At 45.8% G+C, this 26,953-nt stretch overlaps 1 protein-coding gene across 2 annotated transcripts in view; it reads left to right on the plus strand.

The window, feature by feature from the left end:
- The window catches only part of LOC146799516 (cytosolic phospholipase A2 epsilon-like), a 234,734-nt gene that overhangs the window by 23,489 nt on the left and 184,292 nt on the right, over positions 1 to 26,953 (plus strand). Inside the window, exon 1 of one of the 2 annotated variants that reach the window (XM_085627083.1) lies at positions 25,408 to 25,561. The exons of the other annotated variant lie outside the window; for it this stretch is intronic. Within the exon in view, the coding sequence (XP_085483209.1) occupies positions 25,526 to 25,561 (36 nt within the window). The 5' untranslated portion in view covers positions 25,408 to 25,525. Of the gene's footprint in view, positions 1 to 25,407; positions 25,562 to 26,953 lie in introns of those variants that run through there. 2 annotated transcript variants of the gene reach the window in all.

Here is a 26,953-nt window from a genome sequence, read left to right on the forward strand (position 1 = left end):
GAACATCCCTTGGCCTAGTATAGGTATGAAATCCAGATGTTTTGATGATCTAAATGAACTATTGTCTGTTTCGTTACAAAAGGAGATCACTTTGACTTAAGCGGTTGAAACATATCTGCAGGCAGCCAGAACTGCTTCAGAAATGTAGAGGCTGTTAAACACACAGTACCCAATACCCTTTGCTGATATCGTACAAACAATATTTAACTCATCTTTGACGACTGGTGTAGTGCATCTTTTTAAGAACATTGGGTCTGGTTTGGTGGCTAGAATTAAAGCAGTATTTGGACTGATTCCATTATTTTTCACTCTGTATTATCCAGACTTTTTTTTAGAGGATTCACCATCATTATACTGCTGTGATATCATCACCTTTCCCCTGTTCTGACAAGAAAATCATTAACATGGAGTACATATATCCAGCTGAAGAAAAATGCCAAGAGACTCTAGCACATTATATGGTACATGCTTGGCTTGTATTTACTATGGACTAAAGACATCTTTTTCTTTTTACCAGACTCTTGTTAATTTGTAACTTATTTTTATGCAGCATATTTTAATCTGACCTATTCCATGTTATCACTGGCATGTTTGATGGCCAACACACATACATCTTTAGAAACTTCTTTCTTTGATCTTTATTTCGACTTCATAGAGTCATAAAAGAAGTACAGTACAGATACAAACATGATTTTAAATAAAAAAGACATCTTTAGTTAAAAATTGATACATCATTTACATAAGTTTTTAGCGCATATGACAACTTCATATAATACAATCACAGTTTCAATTCATCAGAAAAGATCTTCTAATGTTCCATACTGCCGCTAAATACTTACTGACAGCAAATACAGTGAGAGGGGATAAATCAGATTTCAACAATCGGTAGGCATCCAAATGGTGCCTAAAACCCCAATTTCTGCAAATGGGAGTAATCCACTTTTTTCTAGATTTCGCATAAGATGGACAGAAAAAGATTAAATGAATATCATTCTCCAGCTCATTAGTGCAAGCTGGACAGTTTTTTAAAGTAGGCGGGTGCCATTTACTGGTAAGGGCTCTGATTGGTAATGCATTATGTCTCCATTGGAGGAATAGTTTTCTGAGTCCAATGGGGTTAATATCATCCAATACTGTCTCCAGTTTATAGTAATCCTTCATTGTTAAGAAGGTGTTAGACATTAGCCCCAGTGTATTACTTGCCAAGGAAGCAGTCGAATTGCAGTCGTAATATAATGCAACCAAATCTTTACGTGATATAGTGCTACAGGCCTCTTGCGGATTTGTCCACAGGGTCGATAGACCCAACCCCGATAATTCGTCCTTTATGTACTTGAGCCATGGGATAGTACGTAAAGCTGGATGCTGGTATAATTCCGTAAATTCGGACCGGTAACTCCCTTGTTCTGAGGTTGTCCAGAGTCGCCTCCAGAAAGTTAGGGGCTTCACACCAAGGGGCATATCAACAACAACCGGCGATAATTATCTCTAAGCGCACTTAGCGCTAGGATAATTATCGCCGGCTAGCGTGAATTTTTATCGCTGAGATAGCGTGCTATTAGCAACGCTTATCTCAATAGCGATAAAAATTCTCACGCTAACAGGCTAACGTGAGATTATCGCTGGAAACCCAGCGATAATCTCACGTTACCTTGTTGATAGGGACAGGCAAACTTAGCCATGATATCCTCCTTCCATAGGATATCATGGCTAAGTCAGAAAAATACCAGACGTAAAAAAGCAGCGTTAACCGCGGTTAGCGCTGCTTTTTTTGTCTCTAACAGGGTTAGCGACATTCTTGATAATAGGAGAAATGTTGCTTAGCGACATTTCTCCTAATATTTTCCTCTGGAACGCCCCCTTCGCATCTCATTAGAGATGCAAGTGGAAGCGTAGAGTAAAAGGGTGCTAACATTCAAATTTGCATGTTAGCACCCTGTTGTTGATAGGGCGCTAGTTTTATCTCTCCTTTTTTGGCTTTTAAAGCCAAAAAAGCAGAGATAAAGCCCTTGTTGATATACCCCCTAATTCCTCCTTTATTGATCTCAGTCCCATGTCAAGGCTAAGGCGGGAGAAGAGGTGTGCTCGGTGGCAGAGCAGCCAGGTTCCGTAGGAACTTGATTTCCGTGGCAACAATTTCAGGGGCACATTTGTTCCCCCACAGTTCGCCACCATAAATTACAGCCCCACGCGCCTGCATTTTATAAATTTCAAGTGGCGGACCAATGGGATGTATCATAGATTTTTTCCACAAATTCAGGATGCCCCCCGCCTTTTGAGTAAGCTTTAAGTTTGATTTTGTCTGATGATGGGACCATGTCATCTTTTCATTCAGGGTCAGTCCCAAGTACTCGAAAGTATGGACTCTCTCCAAACTAATACCATTAATAATCGGGTTGGGGCGAGAGGACCTAGGGGGGTTGAAGAACATAAATTTTGTCTTAGCCGTATTGATCTCCAACCCCCGGTCGGCACAAAAAGAGGCAAAGGCGTCCAAGACTCGTTGGACCCCCATGGGAGTCTTAGCAAGAAGCAAGGTATCATCAGCAAACATGATAGCTGAGATGCCTATACCAGCGAGTCATGGGGCGTCTCTATTTGGTACATCATTTAGGTGGGAAATGAGGCCATTTACAAAGAGGCAAAACAGGGTTGGTGCCAAAACACAGCCCTGCCTTACCCCTCTTTCAACAGGAAAGCTAGAAGATAAACCGCCATCTCTTCCACATCTGACCCTTGCAAAATTATTAGTGTGGAGACGCACTAAAATCTGCAAAAGAGGGGCAGGGAGGCCTAATTCCTCTAGCACAGTCCAAAGTTTCGTACGTGGGACCAAGTCAAAGGCCGCACGTAGGTCAACAAAGACAATGTAAAGGGAACCCCCCTCCACCTTGACTGTCTTCCAGAAGAGCATACATAATCTAAAGATCTGGTCTGTTGTTGAAACGCCCTTTCTGAATCCAGCCTGATAGTGGCTCAGAATCTCAGAATCCTCCATCCAGTCCAGAATGCGGTCTAGAATCAACCTTGAAAAGAGTTTCTGAGCAACATCTATCAGACTGATAGGCCTATAATTACCAGGGAGCAGAGGGGACCCTTTTTTAAAAATAGGCACAACTTCTGCGCCCAGCCATGTAGGAGGAACTGACATACCCCCAAGGATTGCATTAAATAGTGTCGTGAGGTATGGTGCCCAGACTCTGGGTTCGTGTTTGTACAAATCACCAGGGACCCCGTCCAAGCCAGGAGCGTTACCCGCAGGAAGCATAGATATAGCAAGTTGAACCTCACTCAAGGTAAAATTAACCTGCTCATGGCCAGCAATAATGGGCGGAAGAGCCTCAAATACAGGGGAAACCCCCCTATAGAGAGTGCTGAAGTGTTCTTCCCAAATTTCAGAAGCAATGTTTGGTTTTACTGCTACGTCAGGTTCCACTGTGCCAGTAGACACAATCGACCAGAATCTCCGTGAGTCTCTGGAATGGAGGGCAGATGTTAGCCTGTCCCAGTTTTCAGAGGCCCATTCTAGTTTAGCATGATGTATTAGGGACCTGTGAATCTGTCTCTTGCGTTGAATGTCCTCCCTACACGCTTTCTTTTTTATTGCATCCAACCGGTCACTCTTGGCCGATCTACATGCCCTGTTATACCAGTTGGGCCGTCTGCTGGTCCTTTTTGTACAAGGGACAATTGGGTTAAATATACCAGATAAAGTAGAAAATAATTCTTTGTTGACCTTGGCCAATTTTACACTGTAATCGGGGAAGGGATGCTGCTCTGTAAGTTTAGCTACATCATCCAGTGCTAGGCCGACCGTCACATAGACTTGAGATAATTCTACTTGATTACCAGCCAATTTGACCCATTTAATTCTGCGTTTATTATTGGTCAGAGTAGCTCTATTTGATACCTCCGAATTGGGTAATGGCATAGAATCACCAGAGCACAAACCCAATAGGGAAATATCCAATATCAGGGGATTATGATCACTCTCCCCCCTGGGGACCACCTGGAAATCAGATACTCTCCTCCACTCCTTACACTGGACAAAAATATAATCAAGTCTGGCCTCCCTCCCCTGCTTGTTGAACGTAGGCCTTGAGGGATTATCGGAAATTGTTCGACCGTTACAGGCCCTGATCGAGTGGGCCATCGTCAAAGAGGTGATTTGTACTGCCAGGGGGGCCCAGGACCTGACCATTGGGCCGACGACATGTGGAATGTTCCAAATTTCATCCTCCTCTTGGTTTATTTGATCCACCAACCCCTGAAGTGGTTCAAAATGAGAATTGAAATCGCCGGCTATAAGAAGCATTGTGCCCTCAGGGATCATGGTTAAGACATTAGATAAAGCATCAATTACCCAAGATTCCGCACATAAATTCACGGGCCTAGCATACACATTGATCACCGCTAACTTGGTACCCATGCGCCAGTCCAATAACAAACAAAGGATGTCCTCAGACACGGTTTCTAAGACTGTAGCGCTACATCCCAAGTGAGCGGCGACCCAAGTAGTTAAACCCCCTGAGGGACGGCCTCTGCCACCCCACACAGCCGGAATTCTAAAAGAAGCGAAACCCACTCGGTGGTATTCTTGCCTTGCCCAAGTCTCTTGGAAACAGCAAATATGGTGAAGGTCTATAAAGGATCCCCATAAAGGGCAATCAAGCTTGCTAGCTAGACCAGCTATGTTCCACGAGAGAACTTTGTGTGTAGATGGACAATTTGTAATAACATCGGAGTATTTACACATAGATGATTCGCACACATTCAGCAGGGCAGTAGAGGGAGCAACATAGAGGGCAAGACAAGGTGACTGCTGTTTGGGAATTGACAGCGCCTCGGTGGGGAAATTAGGAGTGACGTCCCCCCGACTCAGTCAGTCAACCTCTTCGAGACAGGCATACCTATTATTGCAAAGAAAATCACCACGTAAGGGCATACCAAGACGCATGTGCCTCTGTCTTCCTCTAGATGAGCTGAATCCAACCCTGGTCCAGTTACCCCCCATCTCATCCTGGGGAAAAATATTGATTGGAGGATTAAAAAAAGGACAGTGGTAAAGGTTTGATGAAAGTGGCACCAATATTACCGGGCCAGTTACAGATATAAGATGCGATCAGAGGGTTGCTAAAATTCACCAAGATACAATCACCCTTAATTTTCTTTATAGTACTTCCCAACCACGGAACCCTCCTAACCATTAAAACCTCAGAACTGATGTTCGGGGTAAGAGGCCTATGGGTATTGAGCCAACTAGTCACCTTGTTTTTGAGAGAGGCATAGGTTTCTATCTCGGGGTTAGTAAGCTCTGGGACACCACTTAAAACTATAACGTAGGGTGAAGCTTCGGGGGAAGATTAATTACATTTTTCCAATTTGCACTAACCGCATCGGAAAGGGGGCGGTCGCCTGGCTCCCTAGCAGTTCGCCCTATTTCTGTTAAATTTAGATCGGATGCTCCAATAGGGTTCGAATTGGTAATTGGTTTTGAGCAGATAAAGGAATAGAGGGAATAGGAAGGGAGGGATTGGATGTAAGTGATGGTATTCTAGGTCGAAGTGAATCCGTTATGGGAGGGAAGTTTGACGTGGCTACAGGTGTAGGGAAAGAGAGGGGTTGAGAGTCACTCGTGTTCGTCACCGGTGCATTATGAGTTTTGCCTCTGCTCCCTGATGGGTTACCTGAGGCTAAGATAGCCCTTTCTATTTCTTTAAGCCTAGAATCAATAGCATCAAACCTAACCAGCAACGGGGTAAAAAAGCCCTTAAGAACATTATTCAAAGTATCTATCTATCAACACTGGGGGTGAGTTAGATATAGCCCCAGTATCTGGAACTGGCCTAGTAAGGGATGTAATGAGTGTTTTTGGGATGTTATTGTGAGAACGATCTAATCTGGTTTTCTTCCCCCGTTTAGAGTTCCCCTCACGTTTTCTTTTAGAGACTGCACCCTGATATGGCGGATGAGCACGGGACAAGCTTGGATCGGATAAAATTTCGTGCGGGGATAGAGGTATACACTCGGGAATGGACTGAAGTGTATCTCTGCACGAGGAAGTGCTAGACCTAAGGTCTTGTAAAACAGATTCAATAGTTTGATCGATGCTATCCATGAGAGCTATATGTGAGTCATCCAGATTGGGAGGAGACCTAACAGTTGCTAGTAATCCCAGCGAAGACCTCCTAGTACTGGTAATGCTGTCAGAGAGACGCCTTTCTAACATGTTCAGTTCACCTTATACAATGGAATTCGCTCTAATAATAAAATTGTCCAAAGTACCTGATACGATGGGTTGTGAGTTTGTGAGTTTGCTTTGGGTATCCATAGTAGCAATCTTCTAGTGACACAACAACAACAGTATTAAAAAGCCTAGGGACAGGGCCCGGTCCGGTCTTGACCGTGCTTGAACGGGCTTAAACGGGCCCGCCCTTTGCCCGGGCTTCGCCCCGGACTACGCCCCGCACGCGTCCCGCTCATGCGAGGCAGGGAGGGACTTAAATAGGAAGAAGGAGGAGTCGGGAAGAGGACCCAGGTGCGGCAGGTGAGGAATCCGCAAGGTGCCCTGGTCCTCGCAGTCCCGAAGGTTAAAAATAAAGTTAAAAGTTCCGTTGTCCTCTTTGTTCAGGAAACAATGCTCCGTGGCAGCCCCAGCAATGACAACACAGTCCGAGCCTACGAGCGGCTCCCGCGAAGCGGGGGCCGCGAGGCGCTAAGTGGTAGGCGGGGGAGGAGTCGGGAAGAGGACCCAGGTGCGGCAGGTGAGGAATCCGCAAGGCGCCCTGGTCCTCGCAGTCCCGAAGGTTAAAAATAAAGTTAAAAGTTCCGTTGTCCACTTTGTTCAGGAAACAATGCTCCGTGGCAGCCCCAGCAATGACAACACAGTCCGAGCCTACGAGCGGCACCCGCGAAGCAGGGGCCGTGAGGCGCTAAGTGGTAGGCGGGGGAGGAGTCGGGAAGAGGACCCAGGTGCGGCAGGTGAGGAATCCGCAAGGCGCCCTGGTCCTCGTAGTCCCGAAGGTTAAAAATAAAGTTAAAAGTTCCGTTGTCCTCTTTGTTCAGGAAACAATGCTCCGTGGCGCCCCAGCAATGACAACACAGTCCGAGCCTACGAGCGGCTCCTGCGAAGTGGGGGCCGCGAGGCGCTAAGTGGTAGGCGGGGGAGGAGTCGGGAAGAGGACCCAGGGGTGGCAGGTGAGGAATCCGCAAGGCGCCCTGGTCCTCGCAGTCCCGAAGGTTAAAAATAAAGTTAAAAGTTCCGTTGTCCTCTTTGTTCAGGAAACAATGCTCCGTGGCAGCCCCAGCAATGACAACACAGTCCGAGCCTACGAGCTAGAAGTATCTATTTGAGGGAATTAAGAATCCCCGGGGGTGGCGAGCTGGGTGTGTGATCCTGGCTCTCCCGTCCCAGGAGACCGCACACCTCCTCCGTGTGCTGCGGCGACTCTGGTGCTCGCAGACCCTTCCTCCCTGGGAACCAGTGCTTCGCAAAGAGCAGTACTGGGAGCCACGCGTCCCCTGCGGCGGTGAGTCCAGAGCCCCGGGCGGTGTGTCAGGGGCACAGCTCGGTACACCATCCGCACACCCCTCTCGGCGGTTCCACAGCGCCTGCACCACTCTCGGCTGGCACTCGGCTAACCTCGCTCTGTTCGCTACTACACTTTAGACCGACTGCATTTTACATATATTCATGAATTTCTTGAAACAAAGCAAGGCTTAAAAGTATTCATGCTTCACTTTGCTCACTACATATTTGTAAGATATATTAATAGCCTTTGTTGTATTCTATAAACTTGCTCTATCCATATATATATATATATATTCACGGGAAAAAAACAAAGGTTACAGGGACATTATAGTTATGAAACAGAATTTATCAAAACCTCAGCAATTCAGTGAAAAAAACAAAGGTTACAGGGACGTTATAGGTATGAAATAGAATTTTAAAAACCTTAGCAATTCAGTGGAAAAAAAACAAGGTTACATGGACGTTATAGTTAGGCTCAGATTTCACTCATAGAAAATCATAGAAATTCAGCAGATATAGTTACCTGAGCTAACTATAACTTACGTCCCCGCAATGCACTGCTTATGACCTCACATACATCACTCATGACTTTTAATTCCTAGTAATTTTAGAGCATGGATGTCTCTACTCATTAACTAAGTCCATCCATGTTAGGTACGTTCCTATGACGTCATATTCAGATGTGCCAGTCGGTAATTATGTAAAGCCCTAAGGTCTGACTCCTCTGACTCCATTTTAAGTAGGCCCGTCGCCATTTTAGACGATGGAGGATCACCATTTTAGTTAATGGAGGTCACCCTCTTTAGACAATGAAGGTCTCAGTTAATGCAGAATTATTGTCATGTCTGCTATTTGACTGAGATCTTGTCTGACCTTATTTTACTAAGAACTGTAAAAGTGTCCGGTCATTCGGCTAATGACACAGATGTAAGACCTGATGTAACATCAGTCAAAGATAAGTGTATACTTATCACCTTGTCAAGGTCAAATAAGAACAGGTACAGACTTATAGCCAAAATAGTGTAATCTGAATTGATGTCCTCTCATCTAATATGTTCAATAGGAAACATCTATGACGCATACCGTGATGCACTTAATCTATGTCAGACATTCATAAACTTATGTCAGAAATTCTAATCTCTGATGAGAATTGGTATATAAGGATTACCATTTGACCACTTGTCAGGAGAGGTCCTTTGCCCAGATTATTGCACGGGATTCTGCCAGAAGACGGTCTCACCTACTGCCAGGACACTTCGAAGATGCTACATCTCGCCTAGTGTTGATAAATCCAAGTTCCATTGGAAGGCCGCGACTGCAACACGTGTTTGCCCTTCGGTGGTAACACTGCCTTCATGACTCTACTGGTAACAGCAACTCTTGCTGTCAACAAGGTATGCACGTTGCTTTCCATGCTCTCACAGTTTAGCACATAGAAGGAGGTTTTAGGGTGTTAGGGTTAGATGATATTTTAACCATGTTTAAAATGTTCATTTTTATTGTCATTGCTCACAACATGCATTCTTGCTGTTTTTATGATATCCTGTATTGTTGTTTTAGGTGTACTGAGAAACAGGTTGGTGCTGTCATAATAAATGCTTTATTTTAAAAGTGTATATTCCTCTTAGTGCAGTGTGTGTGTCTGATATTGTGAATAATGAAATAGGTTTGTTTCTGTTACCGCAGTGTCCCTGATCCATTTATAGTGATTGTTAATAATAACTCAAAAGCAATAACTCAACAAAGCATTGGGTAGTGTTCTGCAGGGCTACAATCACCTCTCTTTCCACATTCAATGTTGGTGCATTGAACCAAGTTCACTTGTGTCACCCGTGGGTGGGAAAGCAAACCTTGTAGAACTACTTCAAAGTCTTAGTCACACAACAAGGTGGGTAAACTGAGAGTGAGAACTAAGGTGCATCTGCAGATTTTTGGAGGATACCTAGTTTTCACCAGTTTTTGTCTTGTAAGTTGTCATGCTCTGTTTTAAAGGTTTGCTTCTTTTGTGTCTTATAGAATCCACCATGTTATGCTTGGTCCACATCTTGTTACCTAACACTGTTTTCATTGGCTAGCCCCATGTCTTTCCTTTATTGTCCTCTTTTCTATATCTGCTTATGTTTGCTGCCTACTTTTTAAACTGCTATACCAACATCCTCCATCAATCGTACACTGATAACTCATGCTTTTACTTCCTCCTGTCCAAACATTCAACCCCAGCTTTTGCCTTGAAGAAAGAATTACTACGGGCATGTTGTCACTGACGACATTATACATTATATATGCAGACCACTTACTGTGTGAACTTTAACTAATCCAAAATGATGCAGTCAGTCTGGTTCTTAGCCTCAACATATGTGATCACATCACTCTGCTTTCAAGATCTTGTATTGGTTACCAGTCACAAGAAGAATACCTTTCAAAGCTCTTTACATTGCCCATATGTAATCCATTGCACGGGACCGTTTTTTTCCAATCCACATCCAAACTATACACCAAAGAAGCAAGCTTAGATTTAGACTGGCACCTCCACTCAGGGGGAAGCTCCTCCAATATGGCGGAGGAGCATCGCCCCACACAGCGCAGTGATGAAAAATTAAATAGCAATACAGTTAATGTATTACGATTTTATTTTTCAATAACCCCGTCCCGAGCCGAGTGGGGCAGCTGGTGACTGGCAGCAGCAGAAAGAAGCCATGGGCAGGGCACTTATGAATGAAGTGAGCATGTCTCTTTGGCCGGCTGTCTTGTGACGGCCAGCCAGACATGCCCACTTTAAACCTCTTAACCTAGCTGTCTTGGACAACTGGATTGAGACTGAGGAAAGGCCTCCAGTGCTCTTTGGGGCGCTGAGAGAGTCTGCTCCATCCAATCCTGGTGCTGCGCTCATGCTGCATGAGAGTAGTGCTGTGATTGGTTAGGGGAGTTGCCTGGGGTGGGAATGACACCAGAAGGGAGCGTAGACATGCTGAAAGGTAAATTTTCTTTTCTTTTCTTAATGTTTTGATAATGTTTTGAATGTATTTAATTGCCGACCTACATTACCTTACCGTTTTAAAATTACGATTATGTAATGTATGTCTGCAATTTTGTTGAGGCACCCACCTCCCATTTTTCTGCCATACCAAATTCCGTAGGAGGAAGCCACCACTGCCTCTACTAACCATTCCTCCTTACAGAAAAAAAGATGTGTAGGTGGAAGAACCTTCTCAATGTTAACCTTCAAACTATGGGTCACACCGTGCAAAAAATAAATAAAAGATGATCAGCGACCACTTAGAAAAGTAATAAAAATATGTTTCCCCAGTACATGACTCAACACCTGGACAACATGCAATTTTCTTGTCTAATGGATGAAAATGCATCAAGATGGTTCACCAATGTCGTTGTGGGCTGAATCCACATTGCCCTTGCAGTGATCAGAAATCTATTAAAGGGCAGCCGTATATAAACAATTTTAGTATATAGTTCTTAAGTACCTGTAAGCACATTTGCGTCTTTTTCACCCTATCTACAGCACCCTCGCAAATGCACTGCGACACATCTACCCTGTCTCCAAACCTTAATCAAAACAACCAATCTTTTTACCCACCCAGTCCAAACTTACAATCATACACGAGAAGGGCACTTAGGATGTTGATAAAAATCGAGCACACTGTAACCCTGTCAGTGCTAAAAAGGGCTATATTTAAATATGCATACAAAGTGTTTCTAACTCAGCAATCAAAAAAGTATTTTCAGTCTTGCAAGGGATATTGTAGAGTGGGAGAGTGCTGTGTCTATGCCTCCATGAGAACCATTCAATAGCCTAGTTGCAGGAGGCTTAGAAATGGCTTGCAATAACAGCCTGCATCCCCTAATGAAGAGGGTTACCTGACAGATGGACAGGGCAGGGCTTGATTTTCATTATATGTGATATCATTGTGTGATTCGTCAGGTAGATAACAGGTGTACCTGAAGACTGCTTAATGATAGAATGTTCCGGTGAGCCCTGTAGTATATAGAGGGAGGGAGTCCGTTGATGGACAATCTTGAATAAGGCTGTCGATTGGGGAGTTTTCTCCCAATGCTGCAACTGAAATGGCTTCGACAGGGCTGTGACAAGCTCAGTGAGTAATCTGTGAGCTAGACAGACGATTCCGTATTTGTTATCCTGAATTACTGGAGGATGTTGGTTGAAGTCACCTGATGAACCAGAGTGATGTAAGTCCATATGGCAGAAGAGAGCCAGGGCTGGACTGGGAATGCACACTGGTCCCGGCAGTTGAGTCGGGCTGGCAGTGGAGGGTGGGGGTGGCTTCACGTGTAAAACACTGCAGTTGCTTTTGTTGCAGGGGGCAATATTGCGAAAGGGGCCCCCGGTAACAAAAACGGCCCACCCTGGCGGCCCACCAGGGAAACGGCTGGTGACCGCTATGGCCAGTCCGACCCTGAACAGGGCATTGGATGCCAACAGGGAACAGTAAGTGGGCAACATGAGATCACAACATAGGGCCACCAACCTTGTTGGTGCCTTGGGGCACTTGGAAAGTCTTTTGCTAGGAGGTTGATATCACATTAGAGCCAAAAAGCAATCTAGGTTAGGATGATAATGGTCCTGGTGGTAAACATCTTTAGTAGGGGGGGGGTGACAAAAAATGGAATATCCTTGTGTTAACAAACAGGACTCTCAGCGTTTATTCATAACACTGCACCAGAATCCCTTAAAGATATGAGAATAAATGAGGGAAACATCTGAGAAATGGATGTGATACTGTTGGACATGGACCTTTCTGCAGGGTTATCCCTAAACTTATACCTTCACTTTCCTGTTTTCTGAACCTGCTTTTGTTGGGTTTTAAGAGTCTGTGCTTTTTACCACTGTTAACTAGTGCTAAAGTGCGTATGCTCTCTCTTTAAAACCTGGTAAAATTGGCTTATACCCATTTGGCATATAAGTACCTGGTAAAGTTGCACTACCTGTGCCCAGGGCTTGTAAATTGAATGTTACCAGTGGGCCTGCAGCACTGATTGTGCCACCCACTTTAGTACCCCTTTAAACACATCTCAAACATGCCTTTGCAGCCAGTGTGTGCAGTTTTAAACTGCTATTTCGACCTGGGAAAATAAAGTTTTTGCCAGGCCCAAACCTCCCTTTTTAATACATATAAGTCACCCCTATGATAGGCCCTGGACAGCCAGAGGGCAAGGGACAGTGTATTTAAAAAGCTGGACATGTACTTTTAAGTTTTACATGTCCTGGTAGTGAAAAACTCTTACATTTCTTTTTAACTACTGCAAGGTCTATCTCCTTACTGCATTTAATAAGCTGTAATTTCCTATGGGGTACAGGGATACACATTGAGTTTGGTGTCTAAAGAATTGTAATCAAAAGCCCTATTTAATGGTGAAGTCTGATTTTTTTATCATAATTCTGAAAATACCACTTTTAGAACGTTGGCATTTTCTTGTCCTAACCATTTGGTATCTGCAGCTTAGGTCACATGATTAGTTGTAGCTGGCAGCTGGTCTTTGTGTATTGCTCCCAGACAGTGAGACAAAGCAGGATTGGTCACTCTGAGTTAACAAGGGGCAGAAGCTGTCACTTCCCACACTTAATATCAAACAATAGAAGAGTGTATCCATAAAAAGAAGAAGAGTTCGTGGAGAAAGTCACTCTAATTAGGTAAAAGAACCCTCACTCACCAACCTAGTTGGTGACATGCTTCATCATAGGGATCCCACTAGAGATGTCGACTGCATCTCTGGTGTGCTACAACGCTTGATTTCAGCGGAGCAGGTTGTTTTTGTGTGCCTTCAAAGAGTGTGATAAGTGAACCACCCAGGAACAGTTCAGAGTTTGACGGCAGGGAAGTGCATGGGCCAATGTTATTGGACAGTGAACCAAAACATATGGTGATTGCCCCTGTCTTGGCTAAGATACCAATGTTTTGCTGCAGAGGGTGGTTCGGATGTGAGTACTCTTCTGCCAGTGGAAGATCTGGAAAGGAAAGAACAAATCAGAGGATTCTGACTCCCATATTAGTCAAGGTGGGTCCATGATTAGATCCGTTGCCCCAGGTTGCAATGGAGGCCTGACTGTACTGAACCAATGTTGCTGTAAGATGGCTTTCTTGAGATATACCAACATCCCCAGGAGTTTTAGAAAGTAAAATTAGGATCAAAACCTGTCTGGTTGTAAAACCGTTCTAACAGATCATAAGAACAAACTATGCAGAAGAAACAGTTGATTGACGGAATGCGGAAAAATGCAAACATTCACCACCAGTCACAAGGATCTGGGTTAAATCCATCATTCTTTTGCTCACCACACCACCCCAGTTTGGACCCACCCATGCGCAAATCAGTCTTGACCCTGTTCCTTGTGGGAATAGTCCAGCTCGACCTGCCAAGCCAGGTCCTCCCTGGACCGGAAACAAGCATCCTGGGACCGGTTTCTGGGCATCACCCTTCTTCAGCCAGGCTAGCTTGAATCCAGTGGTGTAGTGAGCACGGGACCCATGTGTGGGTATACCCTTCCCACTTAGGGCAACGTATGCAGAAGAAACAGTTGATGGATGGAATGCTGAACAATGCAAACATTCACCCCCAGTCACAAGGATCTGGGTTAAATCCATCATTCTTTTGCTCACCACACCACCCCAGTTTGGACCCAGCCATATGCAAATCAGTCTTGACCCTGTTCCTTGTGGGAACACTCCAGCCCGAAGTGCCAAGCCAGGTCCTCCCTGGACCGGAAACAAGCATCCTAGGACCGGTTTCAGGGCATCACCCTTCTTCAGCCAGGCTAGCTTGAATCCAGTGGTGTAGTGAGCACGGGACCCACGTCTGGGTATACCTTTCCCACTTAGGGCAACATATGCAGAAGAAAAAGTTGATGGACGGAATGCTGAAAAATGCAAACATTCACCACCAGTCACAAGGATCTGGGTTAAATCCATCATTCTTTTGCTCACCACACCACCCCAGTTTGGACCCAGCCATATGCAAATCAGTCTTGACCCTGTTCCTTGTGGGAACACTCCAGCCCGAAGTGCCAAGCCAGGTCCTCCCTGGACCGGAAACAAGCATCCTAGGACCGGTTTCTGGGCATCACCCTTCTTCAGCCAGGCTAGCTTGAATCCAGTGGTGTAGTGAGCACGGGACCCACGTCTGGGTATACCCTTCCCACTTAGGACGACATATGCAGAAGAAACAGTTGATGAACGGAATGCTGAACAATGCAAACATTCACCGCCAGTCTCAAGGATCTGGGTTAAATCCATCATTCTTTTGCTCACCACACCACCCCAGTTTGGACCCAGCCATATGCAAATCAGTCTTGACCCTGGGACCGGTTTCAGGGCATCACCCTTCTTCAGCCAGGCTAGCTTGAATCCAGTGGTGTAGTGAGCACAGGACCCACGTCTGGGTATACCCTTCCCACTTAGGGCGACATATGCAGAAGAAACAGTTGATGGACGGAATTTTGAACAATGCAAACATTCACCCCCAGTCCCAAGGATCTGTGTTAAATCCATCATTATTTTGCTCACCACACCACCCCAGTTTGGACCCAGCCATATGCAAATCAATCTTGACCCTGTTCCTTGTCAGACAAAGACTTCTTATTAATCCACAAATATTAGAAACAAATAACAAGCAGCGATCTTTATTATTCCGAAGAAACTGTCGTCTGCTGACAATATTACACTAAGCCTGAATCCTACTCGGGAATCCTGTGATCAAATTAGTACCTACTTAGTTAACAAAATTAAATGAAAAGAATTACAATTAAAGAAAGTATCAATATCAACACTATTAGCAACACAGAGGCTGAGCATGAAAGTAATTCTATCACTCTATTTTCATTTCAAGTAATTATCAAAGATCAGCTCCATGATCTCATGACGAAGGTAAAGACCGGCTCACCAAACGACCCTCCACCGATTACACAACTTCTGATGAGCATTCTAAATAAAGAATCAGAGGCAGATGCTTTAAAAAAATTGTAGTTCTGCCGTTACAAAAAAGACAGGGAAATGGCGCCACTTTGCTTAAAACCTATGACTTTAAAATCTATAGGCCAACATTGTTTATTTCCTATCCAGTCAAGATTTAAGAAGCCCACTTCACCTAAGAAGTTTGCGATTAACAACAGTACCCAAAGAGGTATATTCACAAGAACGTGCGATAAACATCACCAAAAAATGCTAACGCATCTTTACACAGCGCAGCCCATCGCGGGAAAATAACCCTGTGTTAACGTTGAATTCACAACATGGTGGTAGCATGCGACAGTCTGCCGAAAACGCGGCCAATGTCAGTGATACAACCACCCTGATGGAGATAAAAACACAAACAACAACACCAGAAAACGTGCGATGAGCCCATTCGCGATGAGGAAAGCAGGGATAAGCACTGCCAGGACCGCGAAACACACTGCAGGCGGGAATAAGCACAACAAAAGCCAGAAAAAGTAAGACAGACCAAACAGAATTCAACAGCCAAACACAATGGAGGCAACCCGAGCCAGCAGACAACACCACCAACCCATTGGCAACAAAACATTGTACATGGCAGGCCATCTATGACAAGATGAATGCTGCCTGAGAGCGGAGGAGGACAATGGCAGAAAACCAGAACTCCAGCACTGATGCGAAAGGCACAAACAAGCAGAAACACGCCAACAACAAGAAGGCAGCAATGCACACCGGAGTTGGGAGTCCAGCGCCACACCAGGAGCTGGATGACATGGAGAAAATGGTGTCCACCACATCAGTCTGGAGATGGTGGCAGGACTCGGGGACCGCAAACTGCACCAAACAACAAACACAACAGCAACAGGGAGAGGAACCAGCAGGGACTGGGGGACGGGAGGAGATGGGCACAATGGCACACATGCACAACTAAGCACAGCACAACTGCAGACAAACCATGCCCAAGAGTAACAACACCAACCAGGAGCACAAGTCCCACAACCCGGCAATGACACACCATTGAACAAGCACAGAAGTGAAGACAACACGGCCTGAAAGGGAGAAGGGTGAGCCAAATCAGCTGAAGAGACATCTCACACACAATGCAGCACACACACATCGGAAGCAGAGCACCCTAACATACAACACAATGTGGTACAAACAACAACTTGTGCACAACCAAACACAGAACACATGTGCACCGCCTGTGGCCGGGAAACAGCCATACGCCACTGGTAAAGCACAAAACAGGGACATGATAATGCACAAGTACAAACACATTCCTGATGGGATAGCAATGCACGTATGGCAGGGAGTCAGAAAGTCCGTGACACACACATTGGCATACAAATCAAGACACAACACAGTTGAAGACAAGTGAAAGTGCAGAAACGTTATCAACAAGTACGAGTCAGTACGGCCAAGAGAAGTGCCACAATATGCAGACAACTGCAGCAGCATGTCTGAATGAGGAACGTAGGAAAGCACCCATGTCCACCTCGGGGGAGTCCCTCACCAACTCAAGTCAGTGCCAACCCGTGTTGGTTGTCCGCGCCTGGAACATGAGTCCTGGCCAATGCAGCCATATCCACTGTCGTCTTGGGATGTGACCAAATCCACAACATGCAACCATGTGTCGGGACACGTGCAATGGCTCACATCCAGTTGTGGCTGCAGGTACCTTGTCACTCATCCATGAACGCGAGTGCAGCTGCATAGGCCAACATCTCCAATGAGCGATCGTCGTCCACCACATCTGACATGTCGCCGACGTAATCCATCAGTTGACCCGGACAGATGTGCTGACTCCAACCACTGGACCCAATGTGCACCAAAGTCCAATCCGGTAGTTGCTCAATGTGCTCTCTGCACACTACGACTCGTGCAATCTCCTAGGTCCAGTTTCCAGCCTGCATGCCAAACATCCATGCATGCCATATGCGGTCATCCTGGTGACACTCCGGGTCATGGGCCAACAGGGGAGCACACACATGTCGTAATCCAGGTTAGCTACTGTTACGTTGGAGAGGCAGACATCCATGGACCACTCGAATATGCACGAGCAACAATGCAACACAGGCTGTACGCAGGTGACGTGTGCAAGGCAGAAGCTCTGCCGGTAACTGATCCACAGCACTGCCAACGGCACGGTACAGCTCCACATGACTGGAGTCGAGCATGTGTCCGGGATGGTCTGCCATTGCGTCAGTGGCTCTGCTTGAAGCGGCACTGGCTTGCCCTGAGACAGTCCAGTGGATGAAATGGCACAGCTTGGTGCAATGAGCAGTGTCTCTGTGCAAAGGGTGCAGGCCTTGGGTGTGGTGGGAGTACGTGTGAAGGCCATTTCACGCACGCCAACTACGACCAAGGACTACTACGTGTGGGATGTGTACACGTTGGTCTCATGTCGGGCAGTGCATAGTGTGTGAGTCGCAAGCAAATGCTATCGTATCTGTCAGGGGTTGCTGGGCACATGCAAGTTCCTGCTTGGAGCTGCAGATGTGCTACTGCCTGATAGTACAGACAAAGGACCTTTCAACCCTACAGTAACTTTGACAGCTGCATGCATACCAGAGGCATACTGAGGCTGGTCCTGGGTGTGGTGGGACCTCTGCGACCCTGGGTTTCATGGATGATATGCCCAGCACGATGCACATGAGTGGACTCACTGTGTGTCACGTTGCCACACAGCTGCTCCTCCCTGCCACGGGCACCCACACTTGTGTGCGCTGCACAGTTGCATCACGTGCACTCCTACGGGACACCATTCTAATGTCTGTCCGGGCATGTCCAGCGCCATGCCAACAATACCACAACTTGGGTGTAGGTCAATGGTCCGGACATGGTGGACACAGGTGTTCAGCTCATGGCTGGCTGGGATCGCGCTGTGAATGAGGCCAGGCAACGGACTCATGCATCCGCAAGACTGATACACATGACACCTGGCATGCATGTGCCAAGAACCCGAGCGTTCTTACGCTCCTACATGTCCCCGTCCCTGCGGGCCCGCCCTCCTGGCACATGCCACATTGCAACATCGTGCACTGTGGCCATGGTGGCGACAACACCCCAAAACAGAGACACACTTACCGTACTTCATGCACCGGCCCAGGTCCGGACCACGCCCTGCCCCCCTCCAGCGGGCCTGGGTACGGCAGGCAACTACGCTTACATGGATGGCATCGGCCTTGTGGCGTGGTGAGAGGCGCCACCCTGGCAGAGATGTTGGGCTTTCTGGAAGAGGACCACGCCCAGGGCTACGTGCTTTTTATTCACACCCCTACGCTGGCCTGTCGTACGCCGGGCCATCCCACTCCGCGCAAGCTTACGGGTGGGATGTAACAGGAAACATTTCCGCGAACTCCCCCACTGGCCGGGGTGACATGGTTGCATCCACTGTCCACTACACTCCATACACCAGAGGTGTATGTCGCTATGGATATGGGTTTGTTCTGCATACTGCGGTCTGTCCAGCACATCTCCGCCACACTTGGCATTGTGTACTTTCCCAATCATGGTTCTCCTGCCTCCTTCACACATGCCTGGTTGCCACCTCTCCCCACATTCGGCAAGTGTGTGACTGAGGTGCCATGTCATTGATGGCTCATGTGCATGGCTTGCCCAGCTTACCATTGTGAGTTGTTCTGTCGTGTCTGGTGGGTGGGCATGTTGTTTTGCATGTTGGTTGTGAATTTGTGACGTGTGCATTGCCAGGGCTGTGCGTTGCATGGTTGTGGAGTTGAGGTGAGTGGGGTGTTCATATGGAACTTGCCAAGGGGCTGTGCATTTCCCTTGGTGCCATCCTGGGAACGTTGGTTGCTGATGGAATTTCAGAGGATGGAGGAATCATGCACACTGGCTGGATATTTGGCGGCGACATTGGTGGAGGTACCACGGTGTTCGGTTGCTGCCTGCACATTGATGTGAGACGTGGGCTTTCTGTTGCGGGGATTGTGTGCTGTGTCGGCAGGGGGCACAGGTATGACATGCGTGCTGTGGATTGCCCCTAACACATGCGTGCATCTAGGTATGGCGTATGGTCCCTGCTTGGTGTCCAGCGGATCCTGCGCAGTGTGTTGGACGTATAGGGACTGGGGTACGAGGCTGTGGTGATGTCCATGACAGGTGTGAGGGGCTTGGATGTGGCTGTCTGTGTGACTCCTCCGACTCTGGCGGGTGTTGGTTGGGGGGTACCAGGGGCCAACAGGTGCAGCACAGCCAGCAGCTTTGTGCAGGGTGGGATGTTGGTTGTCCTCTGTGTTGGTTCAGTCGGCCTGTTGGGCGTTGTTGGTCAAGATGCGTAGGATGGTTGTGCTTTTGGGCCTGTAGTGGGCAATGACATTGTCAGGTGTTGGGTCTGTGAGGCTGGTGCATTTCCTGGGGGTCCGCTGTCTTTGTCTGTGCTGCCTCTGTGGCGGTCCAGGGGGGGGGGGCAGTGTTCCGGGTGGGGGTTGGGGTCCTCTTGGGTGTCTGGGCTGCGTGTCCGTGACCAGTGGCTCCATGAAATCTGTTGCCCTTCCAATGTGGCTGTGCTCCCTTTTGAGGTGCAGGCTGTGGTCCGACTCTGCGCCAGGTCAGAGCAGGTATTATTTTCCTGGTGCTAACGCGCCTTATCGCCTGTTTTGTGTTCTTATCTCAGTTCTGTCTGGTCGTTGTGAATGTTGTGGAGTGGTGTTATCGCGGCTTTTGGCACGGTAACGCCTACTCTGCATCTCATTAGCGATAGTTGCGGGGGTCTTCTGTGGCTATGTTTTTTGCGGCTGCTATACCAGTTGAACTGGTGCTGTGGGCTGTTAACACCAGCTTGTGAATGGGGAGATAAATTTATCGCAACTTTGGCTGCGATAAAGTGCTGTTAACTCTGCGATAGCTCCTTGAGAATATGCCCCAAAGTTTCTTCATCCACTCCTAGTAGGATTCTGGCCCATGCATAACACAGAACCTGTAATCCTACCAGCAGTAGATCATCTAAGATGGGATAATGATTCAGCGCTGGCCTCAACATTAGTCATATTAGATTTAGCTTTTGATGCGGTAAACTACAAGATCTTGGCCGACTATGTGGATTAGGCCGGTTTCCAGGGATCTGCTTTGCGATGGATTAAATCCTTTCCCACCAAACATACCTAGACAGTTCACCAGGCAAACTTTACCATTCACAGATTACAGGTTATTCAAATGAGGCTGCTTGATTATTCTATCACCTTCCCAGATGGACACACGTTACCTCAATATTGAGGGAGTCCATGGGCTTCCCAAAAGGCAATAGATTCAATTCAAATATGCTGTATTACCCTTAAGAGCTTGAATGAATTAGCTCCTCACTTCAATACCGAATAGAAAAGGATGTACCACACAAACTCCATGGTCAACCAACTAAAATTTGATTGTCACTCAGAAATTTCCAAAGCTGCACAGTCCAAGCCTCTACTTTATGGAATTCTTTGCCAGCTGATTTCTGTCAAGAGTCCATTTTTTAGACTCGTCCTTAAATCCCTAAAAACGTAGTTATTTAAATAGGCTTACCCTTACTAGATATCCTCTTTCTTCGACTCTCTGTGCACCTGGTATGTTCTTTATCTCATCACCAAGAAACCTCTAGATGATCGTTATGCTCTATAAGTGCAATTAACATAACATAGCATAGCATAACATAACCTGATTACGGCACAAGGACTAAGCTATTAAGAGAACGCTGATAAAAGGATATGCTCTTTCAGGGGGGGCAAAGGGTATATAAAGAGGAGTGCAAAAGAGTTCCAGTGATGAAGGGGCTAGTTGTGAGGAAGAATGAAAATTGAGCAGAACACGTGGTAGGAGGAGATGCAAGAGAAAGCTGAGAAGCTAAGAGTACAGCATTGATTTGCATCTATGGAGTAGAGGAGAGGGCCATGGGTGGATACAGGCAAACCTCATAGTGTAGAGGGAGAGAATGAGAATTAGGGACTTCCCAAGACAAAGCATATTATTAGTCAGTGAGTAAGCAACAGTATCAAGAAGGAAAAGAAGAGATTAGAAAATTGATGACAGAATTAGGAGCACTTTCTGTAAAGTGATTAGTGCAAAACCCAGGGTGAAGCAGGGAGAGAAGGAAGAGGAACTCTAAATAAGATGATATCTGGTTACAAATGGCACATACTTTTAGACCGGAAAGAATAGTGGTGTGATTGAGTGAACGGGATAAAATACCAAAGTGAAGTAGGTTAGGGTAACTAGCAGAAATAAGAAATTAGTAGATTGGGTCAGAGGACACAGCAATAGAATTAGCTTAGGTTATGTAAATAAGTAAGTCAGAGTCACATATAGGATAAAATTAACTTAGAGAAGGGGACAAAGGACAGATAGCTCAAGGGCAGGGGAGCAAGAAGAAGAACATGAATCAATTTCATAGGAAAACAAAGTTTCAAAGTAAGAAGCAGGATCAACAGTGTGAGGTGAGAGCAACCAATTGAGATTAAAGAAGCACCAGGGGTGAACGGAGAGAGAAGTCAAGTGTTGGAAATACTGCTGTTTGGCTTGGAGAAGAGAGACTCACAAGAAAAATGTAGGTGAGATTGAGCGTCGAGGACACTGGATGAGACAGATTTAAGCACTTGAGCTCAGCATTGTGGGGAGTGTTCCGGGCAAGTCACACTGCAGGTGTAAGCCATGGCTTAGGCGGTGTACAGAAGGGAGTAAGATAACCAAGAGGATGGAAGAAAGCTAACATGGTCCAGCGAGAAGTAAAGAGACAGGGTGAAGGTGCAAAGATAGTAGCAGATCAGAGAGGGGAATAAATGATAGAACAGAAGAGTCATAACACGGGATATGAAGAAAGAGTAGGTTACAGTGGAGAAAGGAGATTGAGACAGATTGAAGGTTAAGTAGGAAGGAAAGCAAAAAAAGACTATGGTAGTCTGCTATAGGGATTGGAGGGAGGGACAGAGTTTGAAGAAAACAGATTAAGCCCATATAGACACCTGGGGTGAGAAGGAGGAGTAGAAAGCTGTGAGGTGGTATAATTCAACTATGGAGAGAAAAAGAGAAGATGCATGATTAGAGGGAGAATAAAGGTTGGAGACCACAATGAATAACAAGCATTTGCAATGCAATCAGTCTTGCCTTTGGGACCTTATATGCATTTAGCTATGCAGCACATTAGCCTGGATGCTGAAACATCTACTGTTCTTTAACATGGAGGGAAAGTAAGCACGGAAATGCGTGACACGCCAGGAATGGGAACACATGGAGAGAAATAGTGCCTTTCAGCAGGACATGGTATAGTCCAAAGCTCTGTTTTTAATATAAAATCAGGGCCTTCCGTGGTCATATCACTGAAAATACAAGATTTGAAAAAAATATGATTGTCTACGAGTGCTTGTGGGAGACAATTTCTATGGACTGGAATCTGGAAAATGCTAAAGTGATTCTGGTATTTTACTGACCTCTGCTGGTCGTTTTCTATCAAGAAAGTTAAATAGAGGCAGTTGCCAGAAAAATAGAAAAAAGAAAGTCCCTCAGCAGAAAGCAATTCTGGTATATTACTGACCTCTACTGGTCGTTTTCTATCAGGACAGTTAAATAGAAGCATTTGAACAGAAAAGAAAGTTCCTATGCGGAAGCAGACAAGTCCTAGGGCTGATCTCCAGAGCCCACAAAGTACATACACATATAAGTATATACTAAAGTATATCCAAGAGTCCTTGAATGCTCGACCTAAAAAGGGAAAGAAGAAGAACTAAGCGAAGATCCAAGGTCATCATTGAAAGAGTCATGTGGACTCAGGTAGGATAGATTCAGGAATAGGAAAACTGAAGGTAGAGAATTTAAGAAGAGGTAGAGGACCGGGAAGGATATAAGAGACCCATGACACCACCAGGGCTGGTTATAAGGAGTATGAGAAAAGGAAGAGGAACTGAAGAGTGAGCCTAACGATAAGCTGAAGATATATATTAGCCTTTTAACTAATAGAAAGCAACCTATGCTATAGGCCCATGGTCTCTATATCAATATTCCCATGTATTTAACCCTTAAAGTTTTGGAATATTTTATTGTGAGATTTAAAAAATCAACTCTTCAGAGTTTCCGTCTTCATTGACAACGTTGCTTTATCGCATCTTCTACAGAGCCCCTGGATGCTCATTGGAGTAGCTCTGGGCTTCTAGGAGCCTACAACTGCATGAGGTGGGTGTTTTAGATCATGTGGGGTGTACCTGGGAAGGCAGGACTACTGTGCTGGGTGCAGAAGCGTTGTAGTGAGAGGTTTCATTCACAGGTACAACTTGAGAGTCTAGTGTCTAGAATCCTACACACAAATGCCTCTATTTGTAGCCTTTCCCTAAGCATGTGCCCTACTATACATTCTACCAAGGTCACCATGAGGGCAACGCCTAGTCTGAACAGGGAGTTGAAAGCAGATCACTCCAGGTGGGTGTGATGTGTGATAATTGCTACATATGACGTACCTCTAGGAATATGCCTTCCGCACGCACTAGTTGATGAACCAGACCGACACTCTATGCAGCAGGCTTACCCGCAAGCAAAGAACTGGCATGGGCTGTGTTGGACACAATTAGCGGTCACATTAAGAATGCCATGTACATCCCTTTGGGGCATTAACATGATTTACTAGCCCTTTTGAGATTACAAGACAAGATGGAACACCACAGGTCATGACTAGGTGAAACTAAAGATGAAAATGGAGAAAAAATGTGGAAGTCGGCATGGAAACACCCATGTTACTCATCATTGATTTTTAACTAGGTTAAGTACCCTCACCCCGATGTACCTGTGGTATCAATAGATTTGGGGTAGGAGGTGGGATTACTGAGAATTTTGAGGATATAGACACCCCCGCCCCTCCCAATGTGACTCCTTTCTTAAACAGCGTCTGTCTATTAAGGTCCCAAGAGACTATTAATCATCTCCTGGTCCATCTTCAGCCTTCCTTTGAGTCCACCAGGTGCCCATTTAATGTGTCCAGGGTCCATTTTCAGCCAATAGTGCTACATGACAGGAATCTGAGCCGGGCACTCACCCCGGGCAGAGGTAGCCACGGAAGAGTGATAGAAACAGTGCTATCAGCATGCTCTTGATCGATCAGTCTGTATCTCCATATAATGCCCGCATATTGAACAACGGATGTGACATCACAGGGGAATGCAGCACCATGACTGTCAGCTGAAACAACAGGCGCATGGTCAGACAAACACCTGGCTCCTAATCCCAACTACGATACAGTGACAAAAAGTGTGTCATCCCGAAAAAAAACAATTTTCATCCTTATGGTTTGGTTTCCTCAGGACACACCTGCAGGCGCAGTAAAAATACACGTTTGCTTTCATTATGGTACGGCCACATGCTTAAAGCAGCCTGACTGTGCTGCGTAAATGTTAATAAGCCAACAATACACAACTAGGGAGCTTTCTTCATAGGCTTCTTTGCTAATGAAATGCAGCTGGCATTTCACTGTTCCTAACTGCAATCAATTAGCTATCACTACAGGAGCAGCAATACAGGTCAATCAGGATTGTTCACATCCATTGTTGGCCATTGTGACTCTTACTATGATTTCTTTCATTCTAAAGTTGCATTTGCTTAATCGGACACCCCTGAGTACCACTTATTGAAGGGATAATCGGTTCGCGTAGAGTCTGGATTTCAAGGCTTTGGGGGCAAAGCCTGACTAGCACCATATCTTGTATCCTGTGCAGTGGTTCTTGCCTTCGATGAGGATATGACTTTGTTCGTTTAATAGGCGGCTCTCTTACCGTACTCCAAGACCTCAGGCACTTTTCTGTGTTGAGCAGGAGAGGGTGGTGCCAAGTTTAAACGAGGGAGGAGTACCTGGCTCTTATTCATGGTTAGCATCCTAATGAGAGGCAGCACCCAGACATAATTACACCTCACCCGTTTATAACCGCTGTCATCTTAGAGATAATAACAAACTGTGGGTGCTTAAGACAGACGTGGATTTTCTGCTCAGGTTCCAGTTGATAAAACCTCCTGCTTTGGTCTCTGCCCTGCATGAGATCCAGATTCTTCTTGGATTCTAGTCATGGCAACCGGTGGACCATCTGCCGAGGTCTATAAGGTAAGTAACCCATTACATAGAATCTTTAATCCAAGTCTCTTAGGCGATTGGAGGAATACAACCACTAGTACTTTTCAATAACTGTTGCAGAGATGAGATCTTGGTAGGTCTCTGAATGTTACTTGCACCCAGTATGGAATGGTAAAGATCAGCTGATCTGTGCAGCTAATTTAAATGGCCTTTTTTCAATCCAAATTCCAAGATGAACTGAAAATTCAACTAATTTTGATATTGTCTGTTATGGATGTTGCAAACTGTCCTTGTTGATCACAAAGTGTCCTTCCTTTAAGGAGAAAAATAAATTATCAAGAAGACAAGTAGTTCTGTATACAGAAACCATATTCCTAAAGGATTTCTGAGCTCTAGATTGAGGACGACCGTCAGTTAGATGTCGGGTTCTTCTTCTAAAGAGGAGGATTGCCTCATGCTAACTAATACGACATGAATGAGAGTATTTCTGACTGATATCACCTCTTAGGATCTCTGATAGGGAATGGATTTCAGGAATCGAGGGTTCACGCTACAAAAGTCCCTTCATCCTTACATTCGGCTCAGGTCCTGATCTTCCTGGAGGTGTTACTTGCTAGTGAAGCTCAGTTGATGTATCCCATGTAGAGGATGGAATATCCATCAAATAAGCTGATAGCAGAGGGGAAGTTGATGAAGTCTATGTATGAGTCTCAGTACTCAATACGAGTTGCATTATTGTTGTGTGTACCTGCTTCGGAACAGAAGTACATGATATTGTACACATTTGTATCCTCTCACCACCAGCATCCCAAAAGCTAAAGAACTGAGCTCTCCCCTTGAGGAGAGAAGGTGGTAGTGGGATTGAATGAGGACTCAGATGTACAGATCACATGTGTGACTGTCGGGAAGGGGGACTGTAGTTCCTCTTAGAATCTGGATCCCTAGGGGTTTCCAACCTTACTCTCTCAATAGCCCGCTGGTTATAAAATATGCACTCTTTTTGGCGATCTCAGCAGTCTCACTCAGTGTTTGTAAATCCAAGTAGAATGAGCTCTGATGGAGTCTTGACAGAGATATCGATACAGGTTGATGCCAGAAGTGTTTGTCCTTACCAGATATTTCCAACCAAGCAGGGGTTTTCATTGCTACAGGAATATGAAGTTCCAGCGAGGAGTATTGCCTTCACCAGACCGACTAAATCAGTGCCCAGATAGTGGCACGATGCTATTGTGCCCTCCTTCAGGTACACTTAGGCCCTCATTACGAGTTAGCTGGGCTTTGCAGTGAACATACTGGAGGGTCGGGATCACATGTACCAGCAGGTATCTCCTCTGCACATTATGATGTTTTTCTTAAAATGGGGAATAACTGCTTGCACCTGGGCTTACCAGGTGTTTTACCCTGTAGTTTTTCACCATTTAG

The sequence above is a fragment of the Triturus cristatus genome, chromosome 9 (genome assembly GCF_964204655.1).
Source record: "Triturus cristatus chromosome 9, aTriCri1.1, whole genome shotgun sequence".
In the NCBI taxonomy this organism is placed as follows: Eukaryota; Metazoa; Chordata; class Amphibia; order Caudata; family Salamandridae; genus Triturus; species Triturus cristatus.